At 41.6% G+C, this 25,428-nt stretch overlaps 2 protein-coding genes across 6 annotated transcripts in view; one reads left to right on the forward strand and one right to left on the reverse strand.

Annotated features, from left to right (window-relative positions):
* Positions 1-3,471, reverse strand: part of LOC139594183 (sericin-2-like) — a 35,454-nt gene extending 31,983 nt beyond the window's left edge. The window contains exons 1-4 of one of the 3 annotated variants that reach the window (XR_011680532.1): positions 2,943-3,471; positions 2,054-2,138; positions 1,210-1,316; positions 23-507 (exon numbers count right to left, since the gene is read on the reverse strand). The gene's annotated coding sequence lies outside the window, so the exon portion shown is untranslated. Of the gene's footprint in view, positions 1-22; positions 508-1,209; positions 1,320-2,053; positions 2,139-2,942 lie in introns of all 3 variants that reach the window. The other 2 variants (XR_011680531.1, XR_011680530.1) reach the window with 2 other exon arrangements.
* Positions 320-25,428, forward strand: part of BRINP3 (BMP/retinoic acid inducible neural specific 3) — a 206,039-nt gene continuing 180,930 nt past the window's right edge. Inside the window, exons 1-2 of one of the 3 annotated variants that reach the window (XM_071435929.1) lie at positions 320-455; positions 18,603-18,888. In XM_071435929.1, the coding sequence (XP_071292030.1) occupies positions 18,653-18,888 (236 nt within the window). In that variant the 5' untranslated portion in view covers positions 320-455; positions 18,603-18,652. Of the gene's footprint in view, positions 456-3,474; positions 3,605-18,602; positions 18,889-25,428 lie in introns of those variants that run through there. The other 2 variants (XM_071435930.1, XM_071435931.1) reach the window with 2 other exon arrangements.

Raw genomic sequence — 25,428 nt, forward strand, 5'->3', positions numbered from 1 at the left:
GGCAAAGCCCCTCTCCTCCTACCTGCGGCTGAGATCCCACAATTTGTTATTCTTTCCTCGAGAATCGCTTCCATCACCACCAAAAAAAAAACAAAAACCCAAAAAAAAACCAACCAAAAAAAAAAAAAAAAAACAACCCCACATCTACCCCAGCGAATCCCATCCCTCTTCGCAACTCCTCTTGCTATTCGGGTTTGCTTCCCTCTCTCCTCCTCCTTCTCCCCTCCCTCTTTCCCCCCGTTTCGGGTTTGGAGCCTCTCTCTGCCCTACACACACACACAGACAGGCACGCACGGTGTAAATGGGTTGTCACACACGCAGAACCGCTGCTGGTTCCCAAAGTCCCCCCAGCCTGCTCAGCCTTCCTCTAGCTTGAAGCCGCAGATCATGGACTATATGCTCGGAGCCGGGATGCGTTTTATTCACAGCCGCTTCGCCTCCTGCAATTTCACCCGGTGAGTAGGTTTGATTTCGCGTTCAGGTGGCGTGCTTCCAACAGGAAGGACGCTAAAAACAGCAGGGAGAAATAAAAAGAAAAGATACATTAAAAAAAAAAAAAAAAGTTTTGATTCCCCTTGTTCCCCGACGGGCTGGCTCCACTTTCTAAACTCGAAGGAATTAGGAAGCACCAGTTTTTTGCTCACGTTCATTCCCAGCCACCGCGCTCGGCGCTGATTGCAGCGCGCACCGCAGCACCGCTTCCAGAGCCACCGTTCCGCTGCTTATTCATCACATTTTATTCGTGTTTCCATCAGGCACGGTACCTGCTCCATCCCCCGCTTAACCCCTGCAGACGTGGGCGCTGGAAGGGCTCAGTGTGCCGAGGGAAGGACAGGACGGGATTGCTGCTGGCTGAGACAGCCGGGAGCATCCTGGGGAATGTCTGCGAACCTGCGGGGGGAGAGCAGCTGGAAAAGTTCGCTGCTCTCCCCCATCCCCTGAAGAACTCGCACAGGATTGGGGGTGGGGAAGGATTCTCCAGAAGGGATGGGAGAGGATTTCCAGACCTCCAGCCCTGTCGCATGTGCTGGGAGGGGGCAGTGGCCAGGCGGGGAGGGGGCCGGGGCAGCAGCGGGGTCGGCGGCCAGGGCTTCTGTCCTGCTGCTGCCAGGGCTTCTGTCCAGCCTCTGCAGCCGCTCGCTCCTCGCTCTTTCCTCACTTCTCAATCCCATCGCACCTGATTTCATCTATCACTATTTTTGGGCATACCTGTATTTTTTGCTGGCCAAAAATTGGTTCCCGAGGAGCGCAGGGAAACGTACGCCCATCTATACATGTACCTGAGGCAGAGGTAGAGCTCCTGAATCAAGTAGGGGCTTCTTTGAAAGAACAAGAGAGGAGAAGCAAGGGAAATAAACACATTACATTAAAAAAAAAAAAAAAAAAGGACAAGTGCCCTCAGAGTGCTATTTGTGTTTGATACTTCCAGGATTTCAGTGTCTCTAATTAGCGGCAGAGATCCTCCCACGGTCAATAGCAGAAGGCAGGGGAAACATGCTATGTCTGACTGGGCTCCGTGTAACTCTGGCATTTGGGTGCAGGATAAGTGTGTGTGTCTGTGTGTGTGTCTGTGTGTGAGCGGTCATGTCTCCAAAGCAGAACCTGCAGAGATCACCAGGAAGGTGCTCAAGGCTTGCAGGCAGGTAGAGAGATGCCAGGGAGCAATAACAAGATCCGAATTTATTGCCTGGTGGCATGCAGAAGACGGGCACGACCAATTCATTGCCAGAGTGTGCTCCCCCCTTGTTCTTCCCTCCACCCTCTCCCTCCCCGCCCTGCTGCCTCCCCCTTCGGCCGCCAGATTGCTGTCTGCTGTCTGGAAAGGAGTACTGAAAAAGCCCTTCAAGCATGGGATCCAAAATCCACCCTTCCACCAGCTCGAAGCCCCCATGCCTACTTAGCTCCTTCCAGCTCAGCATCCTTCTCCCGGAGGCTCCAGCAGGTTTTTCCCATTCCTGCTGACTTGCCCCTCTGCCCCCACCTCCTCCTCTTGCCTAGGACCTTTCCATGACTGAGGTGATGAACCAAATCCCAGACATTTCCCCTGAATTACCCGCCTCTGGCGCTGCTGCTGCCGGGATCCTCCAGCTCCAGGCTGCTCAGGAAAGTTTCCGTGCAGTCATACCCCCCTTCCGTCCCTAGGCAGGGAGTGCGTTTCAAAACCTCCACCTGATTTTCAATCTTCCCCCACTCCCCAGCCCCCCCCCAAACCTTTAATAAAGATAAAAACCCCAAAACAAACCAGCAAGTCCTGAGGGATTTCTGCTCTAGTGGGAATAGCTCAGCCAGTGAGCATCACCTTGGCGTGCTGCTTAAATGTTACCGCTCTGCAGAAGAGATTTATGTGCCCATCAGCAGAATATTTCCCGGGTTTAAGAGCACTCGATTTTCCCTCTGCTGACGGGGATGGGAGACGGTCAGGCACAGGACGAGGGCAGTGGAGTTGTTTAGCTCACAGGCACTATGACGGGTGGCAGTAAAACGGTGTCTGGCCACCAAAAGTGACACGGGTTGGACCGGCTGGCATTTCTATACTCGAGGGGACGCACATCAACCCCTTTGCATACAGCACCAAATAAATCAATACAAGTAACACGGGCTTAATGGGCGATTGCAACAAGCGACAGTCAGGCGTGGTAAATAGAGAATATTCCCACTACCCTTGATCTCCAGCATTCCGCACCCCCAGCCCAGGGATCTCTCCTTCTCACACGGGGCTGCATGACTCAGAAAAACCACAGGAATAATGGGCAGCAGCCGGGCGGGTTTTGCTTTGCCGTAGTTGGTTCCTTTGCTTTTTGTACAATACATTGGCGGTGTGGAAATCCCTCCCGAGCCCCGCGGCCCATTCCTGACAGAACGCTCCCAAGCATCTCTCTTCCCTGCATTTAGATGCCCAGACTCCCTGCCTGCCCGTGTCTGGCTTCACTGCCAAGGATTACCTCCATCTCCCCTGAAGCTGCGTGGATCTGGGACTCCCTTTTGGCCGGGAGTTCGTGTCCCCGTTTCCCATACCGGCGGTGGCAGACGGACACCCAGGGAGGTGGCCCTGGCACAGGGAACACCTCTAAGCGTCCAGCCTGCCTCCTCATCCTCCCGGGCTTCATCTGCCCCGCTCCCCCGCGTGTCCTGGGGTAGGTCCCGGGGGAAGGAAGGGCTTGGGGGGGTGACACGGCGGAGGTCGGGCAGCAGGAGGGGATGCTCCGGCTCCGGAGCCGGGGGTGGCAGCGCCTGTCCCGGCTGCGGGACCCCCGGCTCGCCCCTCCTCATCCTCAGCAGCTGAAGGCAGCTCGTTTTGTGGGGAAAAGAGAAAAACACCCCCCTGTCCAGGGAGCGGTGCCGCCAGCCCGTGCGGCAGAGGGAGCAGAGGCTTCACCGCAAAGGGTTAACGCGGGGCTGCGGGGTGCTCCAGGCTGGAGTCCTGTGTGCGCCTCTGAGATGCACCAGCCAATCCTGGAGACAGCAGCGTGAACTAGATGTAGCATGCTGTAAGGAGGGAGGTGAAGAAAATAGGGTGTAAACTGTCAGCGCACACCGCGAGGCGGACCCGCTTCTTGGGCTGCGATTTCTTAGAGACTTAGAGAGCACCATGCATTTAAAAAAGGTAAGGGCTTTGTTACCCACAGCCTGTATCGTGATTCACTGCCGGATTCAAGTGCGTTTTCCGTGTGGCTTTCATGTAGTGATAAATTGTGTAGCGCAGAGTGAGGAGAAAGTGGAATGTGGCATGATTTACTGCTCGGGAGCCGTTTGGAAAGGCTACGTCAGCTTCGAGTTGTAATGGTTTCATGTAGGGATTGAGCAAGTGAATGCATGTGAAGTGAAGTGAATTCATGACTGGCAGAAAAATGGAATGCATGTGATAAGAGAAGGATGTTATGCTGTAGCAGCAAAATCAGTTATGGATCCATATGAAATGAAGGCTAGTGGGAGATAGACCTGATTTTGAGAAAATGTTGAGTAATTCAGATTCATGTATCTGACAAGCATGTCTGTCAGATAAAACCAAAAATAACTTCATTCCTAGAGAAAAAAACCCCCATGTTTATTAAATACAAGATCACAAAAGAATGCTATAAAAAAGAGTGAAGTCAGAAGCTTACAGAGTCTGTATGTGCAGAGATGAGTGACTCTGACACATTAAGTGTACAGAGATAAAGCTCGAGTGGCCCTGCTAACATTTACAGGATATAAGAAATAACTTCAGAGGAGCAATCCTTTTAGATATCAGACTTCACAGACTGCTGTCATTGCTCAACCCCATCCCTACAAGGAGTTACTCATTTTAAATAGGTGCTCTATCAGCTTTACCACAGGACCAGCTTTGGGAACAGAAACATTTGACTGCATCTCTTCCTCTCTGTATCTAAGCATAGCAACAGACCCTCAGTCTCAGATGCTCTTGCAGTGCTAATCAGCAGAGTTCCATCCAGAAACTACCTACAAATTCTTGCCTCCGAGCATTTTTCTCTCTAAGACGTGTATAATTTAAGCAGGGGAGGAATAAAAAAAAAAGATCTGTGATATTTTCTGTAAGCTGATCCACCTCCAGCGAGAGCAAACCTCCCCAACAGATGCTGAGTTCACAGGAGTTGTGTTTGGGGTGCCTGTTCATGAAATGCTGAAACCCTGTGAGTGAAAACGAGAACTAAGAAACATGAAAACAAGCAGCTGAATGTTTTTACAGAGCTCGGTGCAGGAGGCAGCATTTGTACAACAAGCCAACAAAACAACTTGAGAATATTCAAGTGATGCAATCCTCCTGTCTTGTCCTTTCCTATTTTTTCTACTCCTCTCTGAATGCCTTTGTGAAGAATTAATTACAGAAGTCAATTCATTGTTTACACCAACGTGTCCAAAAATTTACTTTTTATTCACATAGATTTCAGTGACTTGTCACTCCTCTCAGTCCCAGACAATGATTTATGGGACTCAAATATTTTTACTTCATTTGTATTAATTCAAAATCATATCTGATTGGGATCAGTCTAAGTAATGTCTTGCTTGAGATGCAGCACCCGCTGAAAACAATAGGAAGATCTTTCTACCAGCAAGCTTGCTTCTTCAGCAGTTTTTGAAAATCTAAATGGAAAATTGGATGATCAAACTACTTACCTAGGTTTTCCTTAGAAGAAAAGAGTGGTGGCAGCTATTAGGTGATGGTTTCTGGAAACATTGTTTTCTAGCTCTCAGGCATACCTAGTGCAGCTCTTTCTTAATCATCCCAAAGCTTCACCTCTCCTCAAAACCAGAAGTAGGCATTGTTTTACTCTCCTGAAACACTAGTAACCTCATATGGGAGCAAAATCAGCAGAAATACACTCTGACAAACAAAGTGTTTTGAGAAAGGTGTTCTTTGAGAAAGGTTGGACTGAAGCCACTGTCCTGTTAGAGCTGCAGGTAGTGCTACAGCCAGTCCTTTCATGGGGAAGTAATCTAACTTCTTCCTAATCTCATCCTATATCAGCATAACAGAACATTAGAAAAAAAATTTGCAGCTACATTCTCTTCATATCATTGTTTTTCTTTTGCTCAGTATATGTGTGTTCAGTGAGGGCCTGATCTTGGGCAATTCAAGGAGATCAGAACCATCCCTATTAACTTGAATAGAAGCAAGATCAATTTCCAAAACAATATTTTGGAACCCAAAAGAACTACAGATTTAGAAGGGGAAAAATGTGAGCATCATGAAGTTACGTGCTGCGTACTGAGCAGTGGGAGGTTTTGCATATCTTGAGTCAAATATTATTAAAATAATAAAGAACTAAGAATTTGTGACCTGATCTTACATTGATCTAGGCCTCAGTACTTTTTCATCATTGATAAATCAACATTTTCTGTATGAAGCTGAGGAAGCCCCACTGAGCTGCAGGTAATCAGCACCTTGTGACTGGAGTCATCACCCTGCTGAAAACTGTAGTGTGAATAAATTTGGTCTTCCAGCTTTGAAGTTACTAATTTATATGTACCACAGTTTGTGTGCATACACAAATATGGTTTATACCTAGACATAAATATGCATGATACGCACTACACATCCCTCCACACCCATGGGCTGTATAATCACTTTTTTGCCCTTGCTCATACCATGGCAATGATGATTTAGCTCAGTCTCTTTCCTGTCTCCCACTGAAAGTCTTCACCTGCTCCGTGTGCCACAAAATAATGTGCTGAGGAGAGGCTAGAAGGACACTCTGCCACACCAGATCTTTTCAACTTTAACTAATGAGCCTCTCACAAAGGCCACAGATTTTGTTCCACCTTCAGAAGAAGATTGACCAAGCAATATATATTGCTAGCTAAATTAACACCATTAAACTGTAGTGGTTTCTCTTATAATGAGGTGAGATCGTAAGGCTTGTGTGTCAGATACCTTTACTGTAACAGTTACATTAATGGGGAGAAATTCTGCTGATTTGCAGTAACACCTTCATTGCCACATCCACCAGCACTGATTAATGAGAAAAGTGGTTTCTAAGGCACTTATTATACATTGGCAAGTAAAGGATGTAAATCTGGGGAGTCAGAGCACTGCTCTATACCCTTAATCCCATATTGTTCATGACTCCTGAGAATTCTGTAGGGCTAATTTAGCTCTTTCAGTACTTGTAAATCTACTAGAAATAACAAAAGCACCTGGTTAATTGAACATGGACAACCACACTGGAGTCAAGTGGGATTGTTAAAATCCATTATAAATGCTACTTCTTAGTATTACCTTTTTTTTCCTTTATTTTAAATCTGTTTCTGAGGAGGCTTACCATCACTGGTGAATAACACTGCTAAATGTGGCAGCCCAGGTGTATATTTTTATTTCACCCAAAACATTATTGGTCCCTGTTTATTAACAATTTGTTGGGCAGAGAGAGCACATATATGTTACAACAATTTTAATATTGAATAATTCTGTATGGTTTGTACTTAATGAGCCACCCTAAAGGTTAAAAGTGCTGTAGTTGAGGGCAGAGATGACACCCACCTCTTTTCCTCCAGAACATGTAGCTGCTCAGCATTCCTTGGATGAATCCCCTTATTCCTTTAGGTCTGTACCAACATTTCTAAGGAAGGTGCTTGTTTAGGTAAAGCAGCACTGTTTATGCAGGTCAAGACTCATCCTGCTGCCAGTCTCTGGAGACTGTGGATTTATTTCACAGAGAGCCATTAGCTGGTGATGTTCTCTTTTTAAGTCACTGCTCCTGTGGGATGTGAATCTGACTCATTGGCTTAAAAAGTAAAAGCTTTAGTAACTACCTAAGTAGCCTTTAAGCTCTCTGTTAGCTTGAGTTTATTAGATTGATTCGCATTAGTTGAAGACATGGTAGTGGCTTTTTTTTTTTTTTATTAAAGTACTCTTATTTATAAACCAGCTTAACTTCTTCATGCTTACTTGTCTTGGCCAGGCAAAGTCTAGAGCATTTTCTCTGTCTTTCTGGAAAAAAATAGGCTATAATGAAGAAAACTGATGATCCTCATACTCAGAGAGACTGCAGTGATCTTTAATTCCTCATAAACAGATGAGGTATTCAGCACTGTGCTGGTACTACTGAAAGTTTAAAGCTCCTCAACATTAGCTTAACAAATTTCTACTAAACAAGAATGTGTTTTTCTATGAGCTACAACAAGAAATACTGACAATTTCATACTTAGGCAGTTTCAGCCTGGGTCATATCTAAATTAAAACGATGGAGAGATTGCAATTCCTGATGCAAACTCAGACTTTCACTCCTTGCAGCATGATGTTCAGAAGAAACACATCTTTTAGCAGACAGACTTTTTCCCCCTCTCTCTAATTTTGCAATTTCTTCTAATCTTGTCAAAAATCAAGTCTTTGGGCTAGATTTATTTAAGCTTTATTTATTTATTTAAGCTTTTAGTCTTGTCAAAAATCTAGCTTTGGTGCTAGATTTATGTGAGATAGCAGGCTGCCCAGTACACATAACATAATTATTACTTGTACAATCAAGCTTTATCCATCCTGAGCTGCAATTAGCCCCAGACTGGTTTGCTGGAGCTTGAATCTTTGCTCAGTCAGCCATAAAGTCCCTACTCTTGCTATAAAAAATTAATAGCTATAACATGAACATTTAAGAGGATCTGGCTACTGCCCATGCAGTGGCTACAGGCTTGGAATGCTGCAGCAAAGGGACTGTGGAAAAATCCTGCAACAGTTTTCAGTAGCATCAGCTCTGGAAAAATGGTCTCTTGAAGCTTCTGTGAGTCCTGCCTTGGGAGCTGGCACAACAAGTGGTGTAAATTTGTTGTTTTTTTCCTGTTAGAATAAATAGGTTGAAGATGAGGAACCTGAAAGGAGCTTTAACCATCCATTTGTATCAGCTTAACACCATGTATGCCATCTGTGAAATCAGCTGTAAAATATGGAGCACTTTTGTCTGAAAGACATAATAAAAGGGCAAAATAAAAACATTACCACTCTATTAGCTATCATTTTTTAAGGAATAAAATATATAAAATAATCCATTCTTCTTTCAAGGCATCCAGAGAAGTGCATTGAAAGAAAAATGTCATGCCATTAGATCTTTATGGATGTTATTCTTAACTACTGATCTAAGTTGTAACTACTAATTTTCACATGGAGAATAGAATCAGGAACAGTGTAAATCCTTGACCAGATACAGCCTTAGCTAAAATTGGAGGGCTCTGTCCAAGCCTGAGCCAGAGCCTCTAAACTGACAAAGCCATGCTTAGAAATAAAAGAACCCCCAACCACATTACTTGTGGATTAGGTCAGATAATATCTGAGGGAATGGAAGTACATGAATTAGGTTGGATTTTGTGAATATGTCCCCACTGTAATCAGTACAGTACCTTGCTATTTTGGCTCTCTTCTTAAGTCCAGGGAACAGCTATACACCATTATTTTTTCCCTTCATTATTGTACAAACAATATTAGCACTCCAATAACTTCAAAGAAACTTCTATTTTTGCCTGAGACTGACAAATCCTTTCCTCTCCATCCTTTTTCTGAGCATTTCTTGCAAAATTTCCAGGAACAGAAATTTTAAGCAGCAACAAAAATAGTCAGCCACTCTGTTCATGGAAAAATCATGACTTTTATTTTATAACATTTTTGCCATCCAATAATTTGAAAGCATTCTCTAAGCATTTCTTGTTTAGGCTTCTTAATAGAAACAGTCATTAAGAAAGGTTATATTGGCAAGGTTTATACAGCACAATCAAAGTTGTACTTTGAGGTAGCTCAGCTCCAAGTGCTCTCCTTCCTCTCTGTAACCTGAATCTTCTTCAGCTCCACAATCTGTTGGCGAGCAAAGTTTCCTCCCACTCCATCCCATTTTAGCCCTTCTGTACTACTAATCAGTTATATTTGGATTTTTCCTCAGGCTTGAAAGCCTCTGGAAGCAAAGCTTTAGTGTACAGTGTGTAAATAGCTGCTTGCTCCTGCTCTAGATGGTAGCAGCTGTAAGAGCCCTGGGTATTGGATTTGCTGGGAATGCCCTGATGAAGGCAGGAATGATGAATCTGACTCCATGTTTTCAGAAGGCTAATTTATTATTTTATTATACTATATTATATTAAAGAATACCATATTATACTATACTAAAGAATATAGAATAGATACTTGCTAAAATGCTAAAAAGATAATTGTGAAAACTCGTGACTCTTTCCAGAGTCCTGACACAGCTTGGCCCTGATTGGCCAAAGAGTGAAAACAACTCACAGCAGAATCCAATGGAACAATCACCCGTGGGTAAACAATCTCCAAACACATTCCAGACAAGCACAACACAGGAGAAGCAAATGAGATAAGAATTGTTTCCCTTTTCTCTGAGGCTTCTCAGCTCCTCAGGAGAAAAATCCTGGGCAAAGGGATTTTTTCAGAGAATGTGAATGCCACACCTGAGTTTAAAAACCGGTACCAGGATGGATTAAAAGAGGAAAGGGCTGTTTGTTACTCCAGAATGGTTTACTAGATACACCTAATTTACATGTGTCTCAGTCTCTTTGTATCCTACTGACACTTAGCTGTCAAATTGGATCAGAAAACTTGTCTGGGGACTGAGAGTTTTGAGTGAAAAGGAGATATGCTGCTGGAACTAGTATGTCATGACTTTTCAATAGTCATTTGTTACTTAATTTCAGGGGGTAGTTTTTACAAATCCTGAGAACCAGCTCAACTGCCATTAAAACACACTCAATGAGATTATCAGAGTGGAGAATGCTGGATGATCAGAAATTAGGCATTCATTAAAAAAAAAAAAAATCCAAGATGCAATCAAGACTTCTAATATATGCCCCCTGTTGGGATTTTCTTCAAACTTGAAAGCTCCAGTATGCAAAACTGTATGTCACACCAATACATGTCAGTCTGTGCCTGAGGAAATGCTGGACCAGAACCTCTCCCAAAGCTGTTTGTTTTTTTTTTTTTTTTCTGTAGAGCCACTCCCAAACTTATTCCAAGAGAGCTTGCTCTGTTTCCCTTCAAACTCTTTTCCTACCGTCAGATGCTTTAGCTGAAAATCTTTGGACAATTTGGGAGAATGTTTAGCATAACTTGTGCAATGAAAGAGTGGCTTAAGACTGAAATGCCATGCAGAGTTTTCATGGAGAGGGATTTTGCACATAGGATAGTCCATGTGCACTTGGGGACTTGCAAAGATTAAGGTTTCATTCCTACAAACTTCAACCCCTATGGATTTTTATGATTGCAGAAGTGCAGTCATCCAGCCTGGAGCATATTTCGAGCTCGAAGCAGAAGGTTTTCTGTGTCTTCTTGGCATCCTGGGTGTTAGCCAGAAACCCAGAGCTTCCAGAAATCAGCTTCATTTCAGCTCCTTGTGTGACTGGTACCTGTTGTCTATCAAGAATTTAGGTGCTAGCCCCCATTTAAAGATGAGGAACTGGGACACAACGAGGACTTGAGAAGATTTTACAAGATCATGTAGTGAAAGGAAAATGGAGAGTGCCTTTAAAGTGAAAGAGAGTAGATTTAGGATTTAGATTGCACATTGAGAAGAAATTCTTCCCTGTGAGGGTGGGGAGACCCTGGCTCAGGGTGTCCAGGGAAGCTGTGGCTCCTCCTGGATCCCTGGAATCCTAAGGCCAGGTTGGATGGGGCTTGGAGCAACCTGGGACAGTGGAAGGTGTCCCTGCCATGGCAGGGGTGGCACTGGGTGATCTTTAAGGCCCCTTCCAACCCAAATCATTCTGTGTCTCTATGATTTCTCCCTTTCAGTTATTCACCTACACAGCACCACACAAGCTGGGACTGGAGGTCCTGGAGCCCCTGGTCAGCCTGAGGTGGGTGGAGGACCCAGATAAGGCTGGTCAAGGCTATTGAGGCCTTTCTGTGTTCTCAGAGCCTTGACAGGTAATATCTTCCCCTGAACGAGCTCCTTGTAGAAACAGATCCACTCATTAAGGCAGAAAGACTGCAATGGCATTTTGGGGATGCTGCTTGACATCATCAGCTAAAACACATAAGGATCCATTTGCACAGGAGGATGAACTTAGATTAACAGATTTAAACAGCGCCCGAGGGATTTTATACATCATGATTTGGGCAGCAAAGGAAAAAATCAGGTCTTTTACAAATATCAGACATTGAAGCAATTACCTTGGCATGCCTGGCAGCCAGCAGATACTCATGGGCTGAGGAGGCTGGCACTTGCTGCACTGGGAAGGGACAAAAAGCACATGGGGACATCAGCTGAAGGCTCTCAGGCACTAGCAGGAGTGAAATTCTGCAGGGACAGAGCAAATACCAAGGCAGGCTCTGTGGGAAAGGGCTGTAACACTCAGCAACCAGCAACACTCCAGACAGAGCCGAGCGCAGCTGCAGAGGTTGGGCTGACAATAAATTCTCTCTTTCCGTGGATGCATTTGATGTTTTCTCCCCTTCATTTGTTTAAAAAAACTTAAAAATCAGACACCTTACTTGTTCTTTATTTTGGCTGTTGAGGACATAGTTACAGGTCTCCCTTTTGAGAGGGGAGAAGAAAGCTGAAATCTGGCAGTGGGTGAAGCTCTGTTTAAATAAAGGAAAGGTGCTGATTTAGGGTGCATGTAGTCAAAACTGCTACCAGGAACTGATATGAACACTTATTCTTAAGCCTGGAATGTAAAACTCTTCTAAGCTTGTTAGACATAGAATTAATTTCTCCTTTCAGATTTTTTTCCAGCTCAGAATGAGGGCCAGAGAACAATCTGTGATTCAATCCCCCTCTGGAAAACCATGTTGACAATATGACTTGTCTACATGGGTGCCTTCTAATTGTTCTGTAGTGTCACACACTGTCCCCTGCAGCTGATGAGGTCTGATCTGAAGGCAGGGAGGCCTCACCATCCTCCACCCTGGTCCTTCTGAGCAACCTGGGCCACTGGGCATTGGGAGGAGCTGAGCTTTTGAGATCCCTTCCAACCCAAAGCTCTGTGACCCTGTGATTCAGTGATCCCAATGTCCCCAAAGCCTGTTCTTTGTCTCTGTTCTGGGTCTCTTGCTCCTGCCCCAGACATCTGGGGGGACTTCAAGCAGAGCTCACCTCTGTCCAACAGCTGGCTGTGACCACAGGACCGAGCAGCCCACCTCAGTTCACAAGTCCTTTTTCTGCCCTTCAGCAAATTCAGCTTGGGAGATGTTTTTTCTGTGGATATGAGTATCTTCCTATGGAGAACAGAATCTGTGTGGTGGCTAAGCTCAGAGCAGAGCACAACTGAGATACTTTTTGCTCCCTTCTCTAGCTGATACTGATAGTACACCAGCATTAATCCCACAATTAGAAAGCTCCCAAAAATGTTTTGATAATTTTCAGCTAACAAACTAACATAAAGTCAGACACCAAATTTGCAAAGAAGAAAGTCTAAATCCTTTAGCTATGCCTGTGCTAATCAGCCAAGAAACCAGTAGTCCTAAAACATAAGTAGCTATCCCACCTCATGAGATAAAAGAATTGTGAAAAGCAATAAAAGACAGTAGTATCTGCTCCCCATATTTTAAGCAACTGCTGAAAAATACCCTAAAAAGGCATACACTCACGCCAAATAACTGTAAAAATCTTGCTTATAGTCTCTATATTTCAAAATCAAAAATCTTTTGCCAAGCAATTGTATCAGTAAAGCTTTCCTGTTTCATCTTCCCCAACAGATTTGAGTATCTTCCTTTGGAGAACAGAACCTGTGTGGTGGCTAAACCCAGAGCAGAGCATAGCTGAGATACTTTTTGCCCTCCTCTCTAGCCCTTTCTGCCCTTTTCTCCCATAGCACACCTTCAGCTTCACAGCTGGGCTGTGTGAGAATTCCATGGGCAGGTGCCTCCTCAGGTCTCATTCACTTAAAACTGTTAGCATGAGAAAAAATGGCTTCTTGAAGGAAGAATAAGAATCCCTGATGATAACACAGGAGGTCCTGTGGTGCTTTGCAAAGGTGGGCAATGTGAGCATCACACTTCAGACAGGGAAGTGAAAGCAGAGACACATGAAGTGATAAACCCAAGGACTTACAGCAGATAAGAGCAATCTCTGAGACACAGACTATTGCTTTATTCTTTATGTAAAATGTCTTTCCATTTTTCAGTGTCAAAACACCTTTGAAAAAAAAGGTTTGGACTTATCTTGCCTTCTCTGAGTTTCACTGTTTCCCATCCACCTGCAGTAAATAAAATGTTGCTTCTTGCTGTCGATTCAAAGTTGTAGCATTCCCGAGAATTTTGTGTAATATCTAGAAAACAAAAGGTTTGCTCCATTCCTGTTTTCCATGATGTGCAATCTAAAAGAAATATGAAGGGTACTCTGCTACACCATGTATTGCACTTGATCAAAAGCAGTAACTTTGAAATCCCTAAGGCTTGTAAGTAATGGTGGGATGGAGTACCAAAACCCTCATAAATGGTAAAATTATGACCTTTCTGAAATCCAACTGCCTACAAACAGAATTGGATGTATTCCCCACCATCTGTTATCATATTTTTTCTTTGTATGTTTATTTTTAAAGGATATACAAGTAGTATTTAATATTTTGATTAGTTCAAGGAAAGCCAAGCTTTGTGTTTTGCATAAAAAAGCACCATCTTAGATGTGTTAATTTTCTAAATGTTATAGGAAGTTATTTTTTACTCTCCTTTGAAAGGACATATCTGAGAAAAACAGTCTTAAATTTTTATTGCATCATTATGGGAAGTTATAGCCAGGAGAATCCCACTTTGGCACAGAGGATTCTCAATTTTCCATGGAGAGCTGCGTTGTATCAGCATTTTCTTGTAAATCGAGTGAACATAAAACCCAAAGGATTTCAGAGAGACCCTGGTCTTCTGCATTTCCACTGACAGAAGGGGATCTCAGACCAAGGTCTCAGATACATCTTTCAGATTCCAGGGTAGAGAGAAATATTGAAAAAAAACCCAAACCTGATCCTATAAAAAAATGTCCATACATTTGTACAGTTGATTTATTTTGATCCTTGAGAACTGCAGGTAGATGTGGCCCAAAAAAGTTACTGGTGATGCATAACATCAACTTTATTGACTCTTACATAAAAGGCTGCTCCACTAGTGAACCAGTAATGATCAATTTAGTAGCTATATCTTTAGTGTAAGTTAACAAATCTGGATTAAACTTGACTCTCACCTCTTGGGAAGTAAAAGGTTACATGCACTGAGGTAACCATAGATTAGTTGGTTTTTTTCCCCTCATAAAATTTTCCACAATTTCCATTTCAGAAAGGATTTGAATTTACTGATTTTTTTCTTTTCTTGAGCATTGCTGTGCACACATCTGGGCTGGCTCTATATTATTCTGTGTATCTTAGTATACGTGGTTCATTAATTAATGTTCTGTAAGCAAGAAAGCTCAACCCACAAATCAAGCAGACACTTCAATCTGCACTATCTTAGCTCAGTGTCTTAGAGAGTTCATAAAATACCATATGTAATTATATACAACTTGAATATTTCTTTAAAATTACCTAAAAAAGACTGAGTTTGGTGGGGCTTGCCCTACAATATGATGGCAACAAAATGACCACAGACATCCTGTTCTCTTGTTCACAGCTGAAGCTTGATGAAATTTGTCCCAGTGGCCAAAATGTTTGCATTGCTCTTGCCAGCTCTAAACCTGGACATGATGTAAATACATGGATTTTGCCAGTCTCCAGAACTTTCATATGTTCAAGAGAATTAGGTCTTAGCTATGGTATTCCCAAATTCCTGCTGCACTAATGCCAGGGAGGAGACAATAGATTTCTAACAAAGAAGAATTCAGCCTATCTTGAACTCACCTTAACCTCAGAATTTAGAAGGACCAAAAGCTTAGCAGCATTTACAACTGGTAGCTGGGTGGAACCATGGGGATAACAGAAAATAAATGTGCAGAGCATCCATACCTATGAATTGTCCTTTAAGCCAGCGCTTCAAAGAGACCATTGTTGACATGGCAGTTTTTATCACAGAATAAATATTGCATTATTTGCTCTCTGTATAATGTCTTCTCTACTTGAAAATCTCCCAGCTCTGTTACTTAACAGGTGCTTTTATTTGCCATGTCCCCCACCCTTTATCTACCACAAATTTAATACAGATTGTTCTTCCCTGGAGTTCCATTGTGGCTTTGTAACTGCAAACTTTGTGTGTTCCATATGCCTGTAACAGTCTTTAGAAAATGTTTTCAGGGTATTTGCATTAATTAGAGAATTTGAATATTCAAAATTTTTAGATATTTCTCATACTGTAAGCCTTGCAAAAATCCTTTGGCTAGAATTTTCTAAATTATCTTTTAATAGGAAACACGCATTTAGATCCCTCAAACAGCTTAACCCCTCCCTTAGCAGTCATTTTTTCAGGCTTCTGGTCCTTGTTTGTTAAATTCTCCTTCTCAGGGGTGTTATGAGGATTAATGCAATGCAGAATGATTTTGCAATGGCTGGACAACAGACACAAGTGCATAAATACCAGTTACAGATGCACACATGGTTTTTCTCTCCTTATTTCTCTCCTGTATATTTATGCTCCTTTGGAATATACCTCCATAGGTATTTAAAACAAGGAGATCTTTAAACCAAGATTATTTTCTTCTGTACCTGCACAGGTTCTCTGCAGGTGTTTTGCCAGTGGTTAATTTATGACACACCATGAGGTGCAGCATTAAGCCAAAAATAAACTCCTGGCTCTTCCACTGTTCCTTTCCAAGTGTTGTTTTAGTCTAGTGTTAGGAGGATGCTACATATACACAGTAATTAATTTTCCAATCCTAATATTATAATTTTGAATTCAAAAGGGACTCAATTAGTCATCATTACAGTTTAACAGCCTGAAACACTTTAGTGTTAATAAGTAACTGAAAAAGTAAATTCCTATCTCTTCTCATTTAATCAAGTATGGGAATTTTTCAATAGAAAAGTTAGAAATTTTAATACAGCAGTAGGTATAAAATTGAAATTCTCATGACACTCACTTTTTGTAGCTTCATATAATGTCAAAAAATTATGCCCAGCATCTTCCCTGTCTATGCTAAGGATGATGGAAGGGAATGAATATGCTGTGCAATATATTTTTTTCCCTGACTAATGATAAGAGACAAAAGCATTTGTGGATTTTCACTCTGTTGTGATGCAAAGGCTGGTCTGGGTGTCTGAAAGTGACTGGAATGTTTTCTTTATTTATACTGATTTATTTTTAACAGGAAATGGCAACCAAATGATCCTCATGGCTTTTATGGGCCAGTAGAGCAATCTATTGCATTTCAGTTTTGCTTCAAATCTGTGCAGACTTTCTCATACAGTGGGAGCAAGGTTATGCAGTGTTGTAACCTCAAATACATTAATTGGAAGGGGGAAAAAGCCACCACCAGTCTAGGAGTATGACACTCCAACTTCAATATGCAGACTCTTTTTGCATGGAAGTGATGGCTTGGGAGCATAAATAAAAGTTTGAGAGGTCTCTGTTGTAGACTCCTGGAATTTAATTTCAAAAGGATTTATAAAATTAATGCAATCTGTGTTTTATGGTCAGAAACAACTGCGTGGCTGTAACTGTTTATGGTTATAACTCAGTGTCTTCGTACATGCTCAGCATGAAATACGAGCAGGGTCTTTCTTTATACATTTATTGTTTGCAGAATCATGTCCAAATCATGTTACAAACAATTACACCACATAAAGCCTGAGTATTTATCTGGTTGTATAGACAGATTATTATATTCTTAGGCTGTAAATTCCTGTTGGCTCACAAGAACCTCTGTGCTCTCCTGGAGGCAGTCAGCTTCCTGCAGGCTCTTGAGAATATTAATATCTCACATATATGCACAGAGCATATTTATTCAGTGACACAATTCTCATTATAATGGATGGGGGTGCTGAGTGTTCAATTGCAGGACTGTTCTGTTGGAAATATCCATCTTTTAGGGTTCACTTACAGACCAAATTACTGATAGGAAGGAAAAAATTCCCACCAAGTTTCAAAACCATAGCAAAGGTGAAAATGTCATGATGAGTGCTGATTTGAGTGAATGTGAATCCAGCATTTTATTTAAACTCATCAGCTAGCAAAATTAAAGCTCTCACATTCATGTATTTTAATTCATTCTGTGCTGTTTCAACTTAGACTGAAAACTGGAACTGATTGCTTCAATATATTTAGGAATCTGCATGCCCTTTGTCATCTCTGAAAACCTCATGGTCTTGCACAGATGTTTTAATGAAATCTCTGCAGGATATTAGAAACATTAGCCCATTCCACAGGCATGGTCTGAGGTACAGAGGGAAGCTGTGGCTTGTCTTCACTGAGTTCCTACATGATGTAATCAATACTTGATCTGTGACAGGGCACACAAAAAAAATTGTTCAGGCACCATTTAAAAAGTGTTTTTAGGCTGATCCACTGAGCTGGAGCAATTTGGACTGAAAGTAAAATGCTGCTGTTAGGGAAAGCCAAAATTTCAGCATCTGGAGTTGGTGTAAGTCACTTGAGCTCATCACTGTGGGCAGCTCCAGAGCTCTTGGTCAGGGCAGTGACTCTGTCCAGTGATGCTGCTTTGGACAGAGGAACTGGCTCTGTTAACCACACTTTGCAGTGAAGACAAACCACAATGCAATTTCCCCAAGGACATTAAAAGAGAAAGCAGCCTGGGTCTTCTGAATCTCACCTGTTTTCTGTCCAATGTGTGAACTGTGACCTTATGTACAGACATTGCTGAATGATTTTTGTACTACTGTACATCATGATTATGTACAGACATTGCTGAATGATTTTTGTACTACTGTACATCATGATTATGTACAGACATTGCTGAATGATTTTTGTACTGCTGCTAACAGACTAAGAATCTGATGTTGCGTATTTTTCATTAATGACTAGCATGAATGGGAAAAAAACCCCAACAATCCCTCCCCTGATGATTTGTGAAGGTTTCCCTTCAACAGTAAATATTATCACTGATGATGTTAATGAAGACATTAGTTTCACAGCATTTGAAGTACTGAAACACTCCACTGTTAACTAGCCTAGTGGGGTTTATGCTAATGTAAAATATAATAAAGTAGAGGCCACTATCTCTTTAAGCTGAAAGAAAGGAAACTTGTTTCTACTTCCAAGGGATGCCTAGTGTGTGCTTATCTAATTGACTGTGTATTTTGTCTAGGTGTTGAGGGAAAGCTAAGAGAATGAAGGCTCTAAGTCCCCAGTGGAAGCATGATATGGCGATGCAGTGCTGGTGCTGAATTGTTCTCTCTGATGGCTCTATGGGAGTGGATAGCACTGAGTCTTCATTGCTGGGTTTTAGCAGTTGCTGCTGTCTCGGATCAGCATGCCACAAGCCCCTTCGACTGGCTCCTCTCTGATAAGGGACCCTTCCATCGCTCACAGGAATACACTGATTTTGTGGACAGAAGCCGACAGGGATTTAGCACAAGATACAAGATTTACAGGTATGAAGCAAAGGGAAAGCAATGACACAGATGCCGTCCTTAGAAGTTGTAAATTATCAATAAGGGTTTCCTTTAAGGGAAAGGTTCAGTTGTGGGAACGAATCCACGGACACCAAATTCATTGCTGAAATATATGCAAGGCCGCTGTGTATTATGGGAATGCTGCTTGTGTTGTTTCTGTTTTGTTTAAAGAACTTTTGATAATTGATTATGTTGCTCTGAAAAACTTTGTTGTTTACTACCTACCTCTACTGTGTCCTAGTGATATGGTCAAAAGTGTGCTAGGGATTCAAACACCACCTTTGGTTGCAGAGGGATCACCTTTGATCATGCATCAATTGCTTTCTGTGTGGCTCATCAAGACTTAAGCTGAGGTTTTAAGAATGAAATTGTGGCTCTCCATATACTGCTGACAGAACAGACCTCATGGTACAAAGGAGGGCATTTCAAAAGTGACTCAGAAATGTTTAATGTTAGTTTATGCCATTTAATGTTTATCTATGCCATTGCTTTGAAAAGGGGTGTTTGCTTCTCTGAGGAATCGAGTGATAAGAGCCACTGTGAATTTTAAAAAAGGTTGCAGGTAGTTTGGTCCATCAAAAATCTCAGCATTTGGCTGGCCCAAAGCAAAGAAAAATAAAAGGGAAGACTTCAAAAGTATAGGTCTGCTTGAGGATTTGGGCTTTGCTGTGGAATTGCTTCAATGAAATGTTTGTAACCTGTAAGTCTCAATTTTGAAACAGCACTGGTGAAATATCTCCTCAATCATGTGCAATGGGTGTGTAACTCAGTAGCATCCAATATTATCAAGGACATGGGCAGGAAAAGGGGAGATCAGTCTTATATGAGTGACCTAATGGCAAATAGATTGAAGGACAAATGAGAGACCAGGAGAGATTAAAGACTGAGAAAATAGATCTATAAGCAGAGAGACTTTTTACTTCAAAATGTGATGGATTCCTCCCAACAGCCAAAAGCAAGTGGGGCAGCAGGGCAATACAGGGCAGATTTTCAGCTCCCCTAATAACTGTCCATCCTACAAGCACAGCCCATACTGGTCTGGGAAGACACACGCTGATTTCACTGAAAAGGACAGAGGAGATTGTGCAAATTTCATACCTATTTTGGGCTCTTCTTCCCTAGTCCTTTAGAAGAAGGTAAGAGTGCTAAATGCCTATATGTATATTATATTTAGTTCAGAGTTCAGTAGCCTGTGACAGAAGTGCTGGCTTCAGCGTGTAAAGATTTTATTTTTAAGGAGTTGGCTTTATTTTCCTTTCCCAAATACATGCAGTAGAGGGCAGTCTGTCGCAGGTCAATTTTGCAGTGGGCTCCTTTGCGATCTACAGAGAAATTAAACCCATTTTGAAAATAAAGTGTGATTTGGAAATATGCTTGATGAAGTGGCTTGTCTTAACAGAACAGCATTGCCCAATATTTACTGCATTTTAAAAGCCAGCTGTCAGGACCAATAATGTAAAGCCAATAATGCAGAGACTGAGGCAGCATATTTTATTCCCATTATTCTGTATTAGTCAAAACTGAACCAAAATTATCTTGCTAAAACATGAAAGATGGAATTGTATTTCATTTGAGCTCTTACAATCAGGTCCTTGAGAATTTTCCTCCTCTCAGCCATCATTACAGCAACATTGTTAAGTTTCACAGATCTGTAATCACCCTGCTAATATTTATTTGGGTTTGTGTAGAGGTTTCAATTGACTTTAATTTACACAATCCCACAGAAAATGTTTCTCTGCTTTAGTTCCATTCTCTGCCTATTCCAGGAAGTCAAAAGAGCCACAAGCTGTACTTTTTTTGATTCAACCCTCCAAAAACAAATCTTAAAGTTTCCTTGTAAAATATGGTCCCATTAGAGAGTAGTGCAGAACACCGTGACCTTGTTAGAAGCCACACACTGTAAATTTAATCCCTGTTGCTTTTCTATGAGCTTTCCCAGGCTGTAGGACTTGGAGCCTAATTGTGTGTTCATTCCCTCACCTGTCTTTTACCTAATGGAAAGGATCCCTCAGGGACAGGTCCTTATTTGAAGGGAGAGGTAAGGAGGAGGAGAGCCCCTGCCTGCAGGGACTCAGCTGAATTAACGAGGGAGAAAGGTGCTGAGAGAGCCCCTCCAGTCCCTGAGCTCTTCAGCCCTTGAACCACACACCTGACACCTGAAATTTAAAGGTTAAAGATGAAGGAAAGTCTTCTTCCTTCATTTTAAATCCATGCCGGCTCAAAATCTGTGTGGTGAAGGATGAGTGAGATGTGTAGGGCGAGGGACTCCAGGGCATTGTGTCCCATCTGAACCCTTCCTGGCAGGATGCTGCTAGCACAGTGGGGTCAGACAGAAAATGACTGAGGACCCCTTTTCTTTTTGAATGGCACAAAATGTGGCCAGAGGCTGCAGGCTACCTAAAGGAATGCCTCTCTTCTGAAAGGAGCTGGCTCCAGAAGAACCAACAGGGCTCTGAGCAGTAGCAGCTCACCTCCTGTGTCTCCAGGCTGACACAAGAGATGACCAATTGCATCTCTCTGCCAAAAGCCATCGAGTCCTGCTGCCCATGGGAGCCAGCTTGGGAAGAGCAACCTCACACTGGGACTGTTTGTCTACAACTAGCAGAAATGAAACAGCCTTAATAAAAATAACATAAAGCCAGCAGTGAGTTGCACATATTCCATGTCATAGTTCAAGGTGTGTAGCAGGAGATTTCAGCATGAGACTGCTGTCTGATTTTTGCTTTCCAACAGTGGAACAATTATTCAGTGACTTGAATGATATTTTCATTTCCCCTCCATTTGCAGTCTCAGGAGAGGCAGTAATGATGTGGAAAAAAATTAAATCTTGATGGAATCTGTAATATCACAAGATTTTATTTCATTGCCTCATTAAAAACATTCTCTATTTTAATCAAAAACATATTAAAAAAAGCAGAGAATACATGTTATTCTTCTCTTGATTATATCAAGTAATTCATTTTTCTGTAAATATCAAAGTTACAGGTGCAAAGGCCTTTGTCATGTACCATTGTTTGACACTGGTTTAAATGGGGTCAAGGTCATGCACTGCAGGCCTATGAAAGATACAGAATGATTAAAATCAGATAATAGGACAGAGAAATTGCAAAAGCACCCAGTAGTGAGAATAACACAGAATATTAAAATGGAATTTACTTGAAGGATACATCGTCATTATTTTTCAGCTATTGAGTAAAACAATGTTGTGCTAATTCTATTATTTCTGTCACTTGCATGGCAGGAGACAGACTGATTTTAAAGTTTAATTTCACATATGGCAATTGTTTTTAATGATTCTCAGTAGGCTTACTTTTTTTCAGTTCTTGTTTTACATAACCTGTTTGCATTTAAAATTCATGCAGTCAAACTTTTAGGCTAAAATAAGAAAATTGATCACTCAATTTTCTGTTTTCATGGAATCACAGACTGGTTTGTGTTGGAAGGGACCTTAAAGATCATTCAGGGACACCTTCCACAAACCCAGGGTGCTCCAAGTATGTTCAACCTGGCCTTGGACATTTCCAGGGATCCAGGGGCAGCCTCAGCTTGCACCCTCACAGGGAAAAATATCCAATCTAAATTTACCCTTTTTCAGCTTAAAGCCAAGCTCCCTGTTTGTATGCCAATAAGGCAAAAAGCAACTGCTTTGTATCCACACCCTGTGGTCACTGTAAACAAGTGTTCATCTGACCATGAATCTGTTATAAATAATTATTGGGATGAAGCCAAAGATTTGCACCAAGGAACACACTGATTAACTGAGCCCAATTTCTAATAGGAGGCCTTAACTTCAGCATATTTTTTTTAAACAGAAAAGTTATAATTTTTCTTATCTCCATGTCTGGCTTTTGTAGCATCAAACAAGCATGTGATAAAACCAACTTGTGCATCAATTGTGAGAATGTACCAGCAGAAAAATCATCTGCTACCCATGTTTTATTCTATATTCTATACATTAAGGTTCAGTTATGTTCATGGGCAAACAAGGTGGCTCTCTCCAAGGCCAGGAGTATTCAGTGTTACAGGACAAGGTTGAAAGAGACAAATAAATACGAAATAAGTTTTAATCTGGTATTGCAGAACCCTAAATAATATACAACTGGTGTTATCAACATTGTTACAAGTTGGAAATTGTGGGCTGGTTGTGTTGGTGATGTGATTATTATGGCAGTGCTCTATTCCCTCTAATGCTTCAAAGACAATACTCTCCTGCAGGAAATTTAACAATTGCCACAGTTTTTGGTGCTATTCTTCATCACTGATCTATGAAGAAAACCACCAAGAAAGCACCTGGATGGCTGCTGAAAAACCTCTAAAGTCATGGGAATGCTGTGTCAATATTTCATGGAAGGTGGCTCCTGCAGTTAGCATCCAAAAGTATTTTGGCAAGGAAAACCAAGTTTATAGTTTGTTATTTAATACACAAAAGGAGTGCTGTGCCTCTTATGTAAATCAGCTACCCAGACAAAGGAATTTAAATCCAAACAGAATGAGACAGAGAGGTTACCAGGATGGAAAGAGTGATTGTGCAATTATGCAAAGAACTTACATTGTATCAGAAGAGGTAATTTCTACAGAGATAGGGAAGTATTCAACCTATCAAATAAGGTCTTGAGGAAATCTCCTCAGGGATACTGTGGAGTTTTGTTGAAGCAAAATTATTTAAAACCTGAAACAGATGTGAAAAATCAGGGGAAGAAAGAGCCTCACTCTTTGTTTTAAGGTGGAATTACTTGACAATATTTAGTGGGGGAGAAAAAGAGAGTTGAAAGAGGATACAATTCCTGCCAACAGAATACATATTATAAAGTAAGATGAGCTATCTAAACCAAAAGCCATCTCTGCCTCAAAACCAAATTGGTATAAACCGGCTATGAATAAATTTAGGTTGGTTCTTTAGAAAAGGTTCCTAATCACTGAGGAAATTCTGGGACATACAAAGTTGCAGAACCTTCCCAATCATACAAATAGGAGGAAAGGGTTTTATGATGTGATGCAGGTAAAAGTGGATGAAGTTTTAGTGACCATTGACATCCTTTGGGGAAACTACACCTAACAAGTGCCCAATACTCCTCTGCAAAAGGTAAAAAAGGAATCTCTTGAAGCAGTGAGTTGCCCTTGGCAGCCTGGCATTCATGTAGCTTGAGAAGATTCCATTAGAGGTTGTTTTAAAAGGGATTGTGTTCATGAACAGCTACAAAAATAGAAGCATTTGAAAATAATACTATCAAGTTAAAGATAAGAACACACAATAAGAGGTTCCTCTCCTTTGTTCTGAATCCTCTGAACCCATAGGGCAAAGTGAGCAAGACTCAAGACTGTAACAGGACACTCACTAATATGTTTCAAATCCTGTGTGTGAACCTAAGTAGGGCCAAGATTAGTTGGTTTTGTCATTTTTTTACTCCCTATCAAAATATTTTAGCCCACAGTTCTCACTAGACTTGACACATGTGACAGACAGTGTTGATAAAATCCATGGGGCTTCAGTTGTGCAGGTGCACAATATGCCCTGAATCACAATTTTCACTCCAGTTACACTCTGGAATAACATTTCCTTGTGCTCTTCCTGAGGGTGATTTGAACTGACTAATCTGGAATTTTAAAGTGTGGAGAAGAACTACCAAAGGTCTTTCAAAAGTGGGTTTCAATACATGTGTTTTAATTGGAATAACAGAAATCTCTGCCTTTTCCAGCAATTGGCTCTATCAGTAAATAGCTTCTGGTCTGTGTTGTAATTGGCTCCTTTAGGGAATATTCCATTCAACTTGGTGTATAAAATGTACAGAAATCAGATGAATCATCATTCCCAGAATGTTTGCAGAAGGCTAGGTTGGGGAATGCACTAAATCCTCTTTATAATTTTCAGGAGCTCACAGGCTAGTAAGAGGGAAGAGCTTGATGAGAGGTTTTGGATTGTGAGTTGATACATTCCCACTTGAGAAATAATATTTGTAGCCCAGCATATTTTTAAGAATGGATGTGAAAAACATCAATGAGTTTAATTTTGGATTGTGATGCAACAGCCTCTCTTATTCTAGTTAGCTAGAAAAACATGGCACCAGTTAAATAACTAGGTGTGGTGAAACTGCTTGAATAAGCACATACCTGAGCAAAATTAAAACTTTGGTTGACCATATTTCCAGGCCTAGAAATACCTGGATAATGTCCTCCAAAATAATTGAGTTTCCATCCCTTTGTTCCAAATGCAAATCCCTTTCATAGCAAAGCATTTTTGGTTTAATTTTAGAGCCTAAAAACATACCAGGTCATGATGCTTTACAATTGGCAATTCCTGTTATCAATATTATATAATATCAATATTATATTAGTTTCTTGATTCAGGGGGATTCTCAGGAGGGTATGTGCTGGTGAGAAGGTGGAAACAAAAGAAGAGAAAATTTAAACTGAGAAGCCATGCATACATGACAGAAAAGTTAAGAACATGTTTTCAGATGAATTATAACCAGAGCCTAGATTAGTTTAGCCAGAATATTAAAGGATTGACAAGTCTCTAGA

Source organism: Agelaius tricolor, unplaced genomic scaffold (genome assembly GCF_023055355.1).
Source record: "Agelaius tricolor isolate 1412-34295 unplaced genomic scaffold, bAgeTri1.0.p SCAF_11, whole genome shotgun sequence".
Taxonomy (NCBI): domain Eukaryota; kingdom Metazoa; phylum Chordata; class Aves; order Passeriformes; family Icteridae; genus Agelaius; species Agelaius tricolor.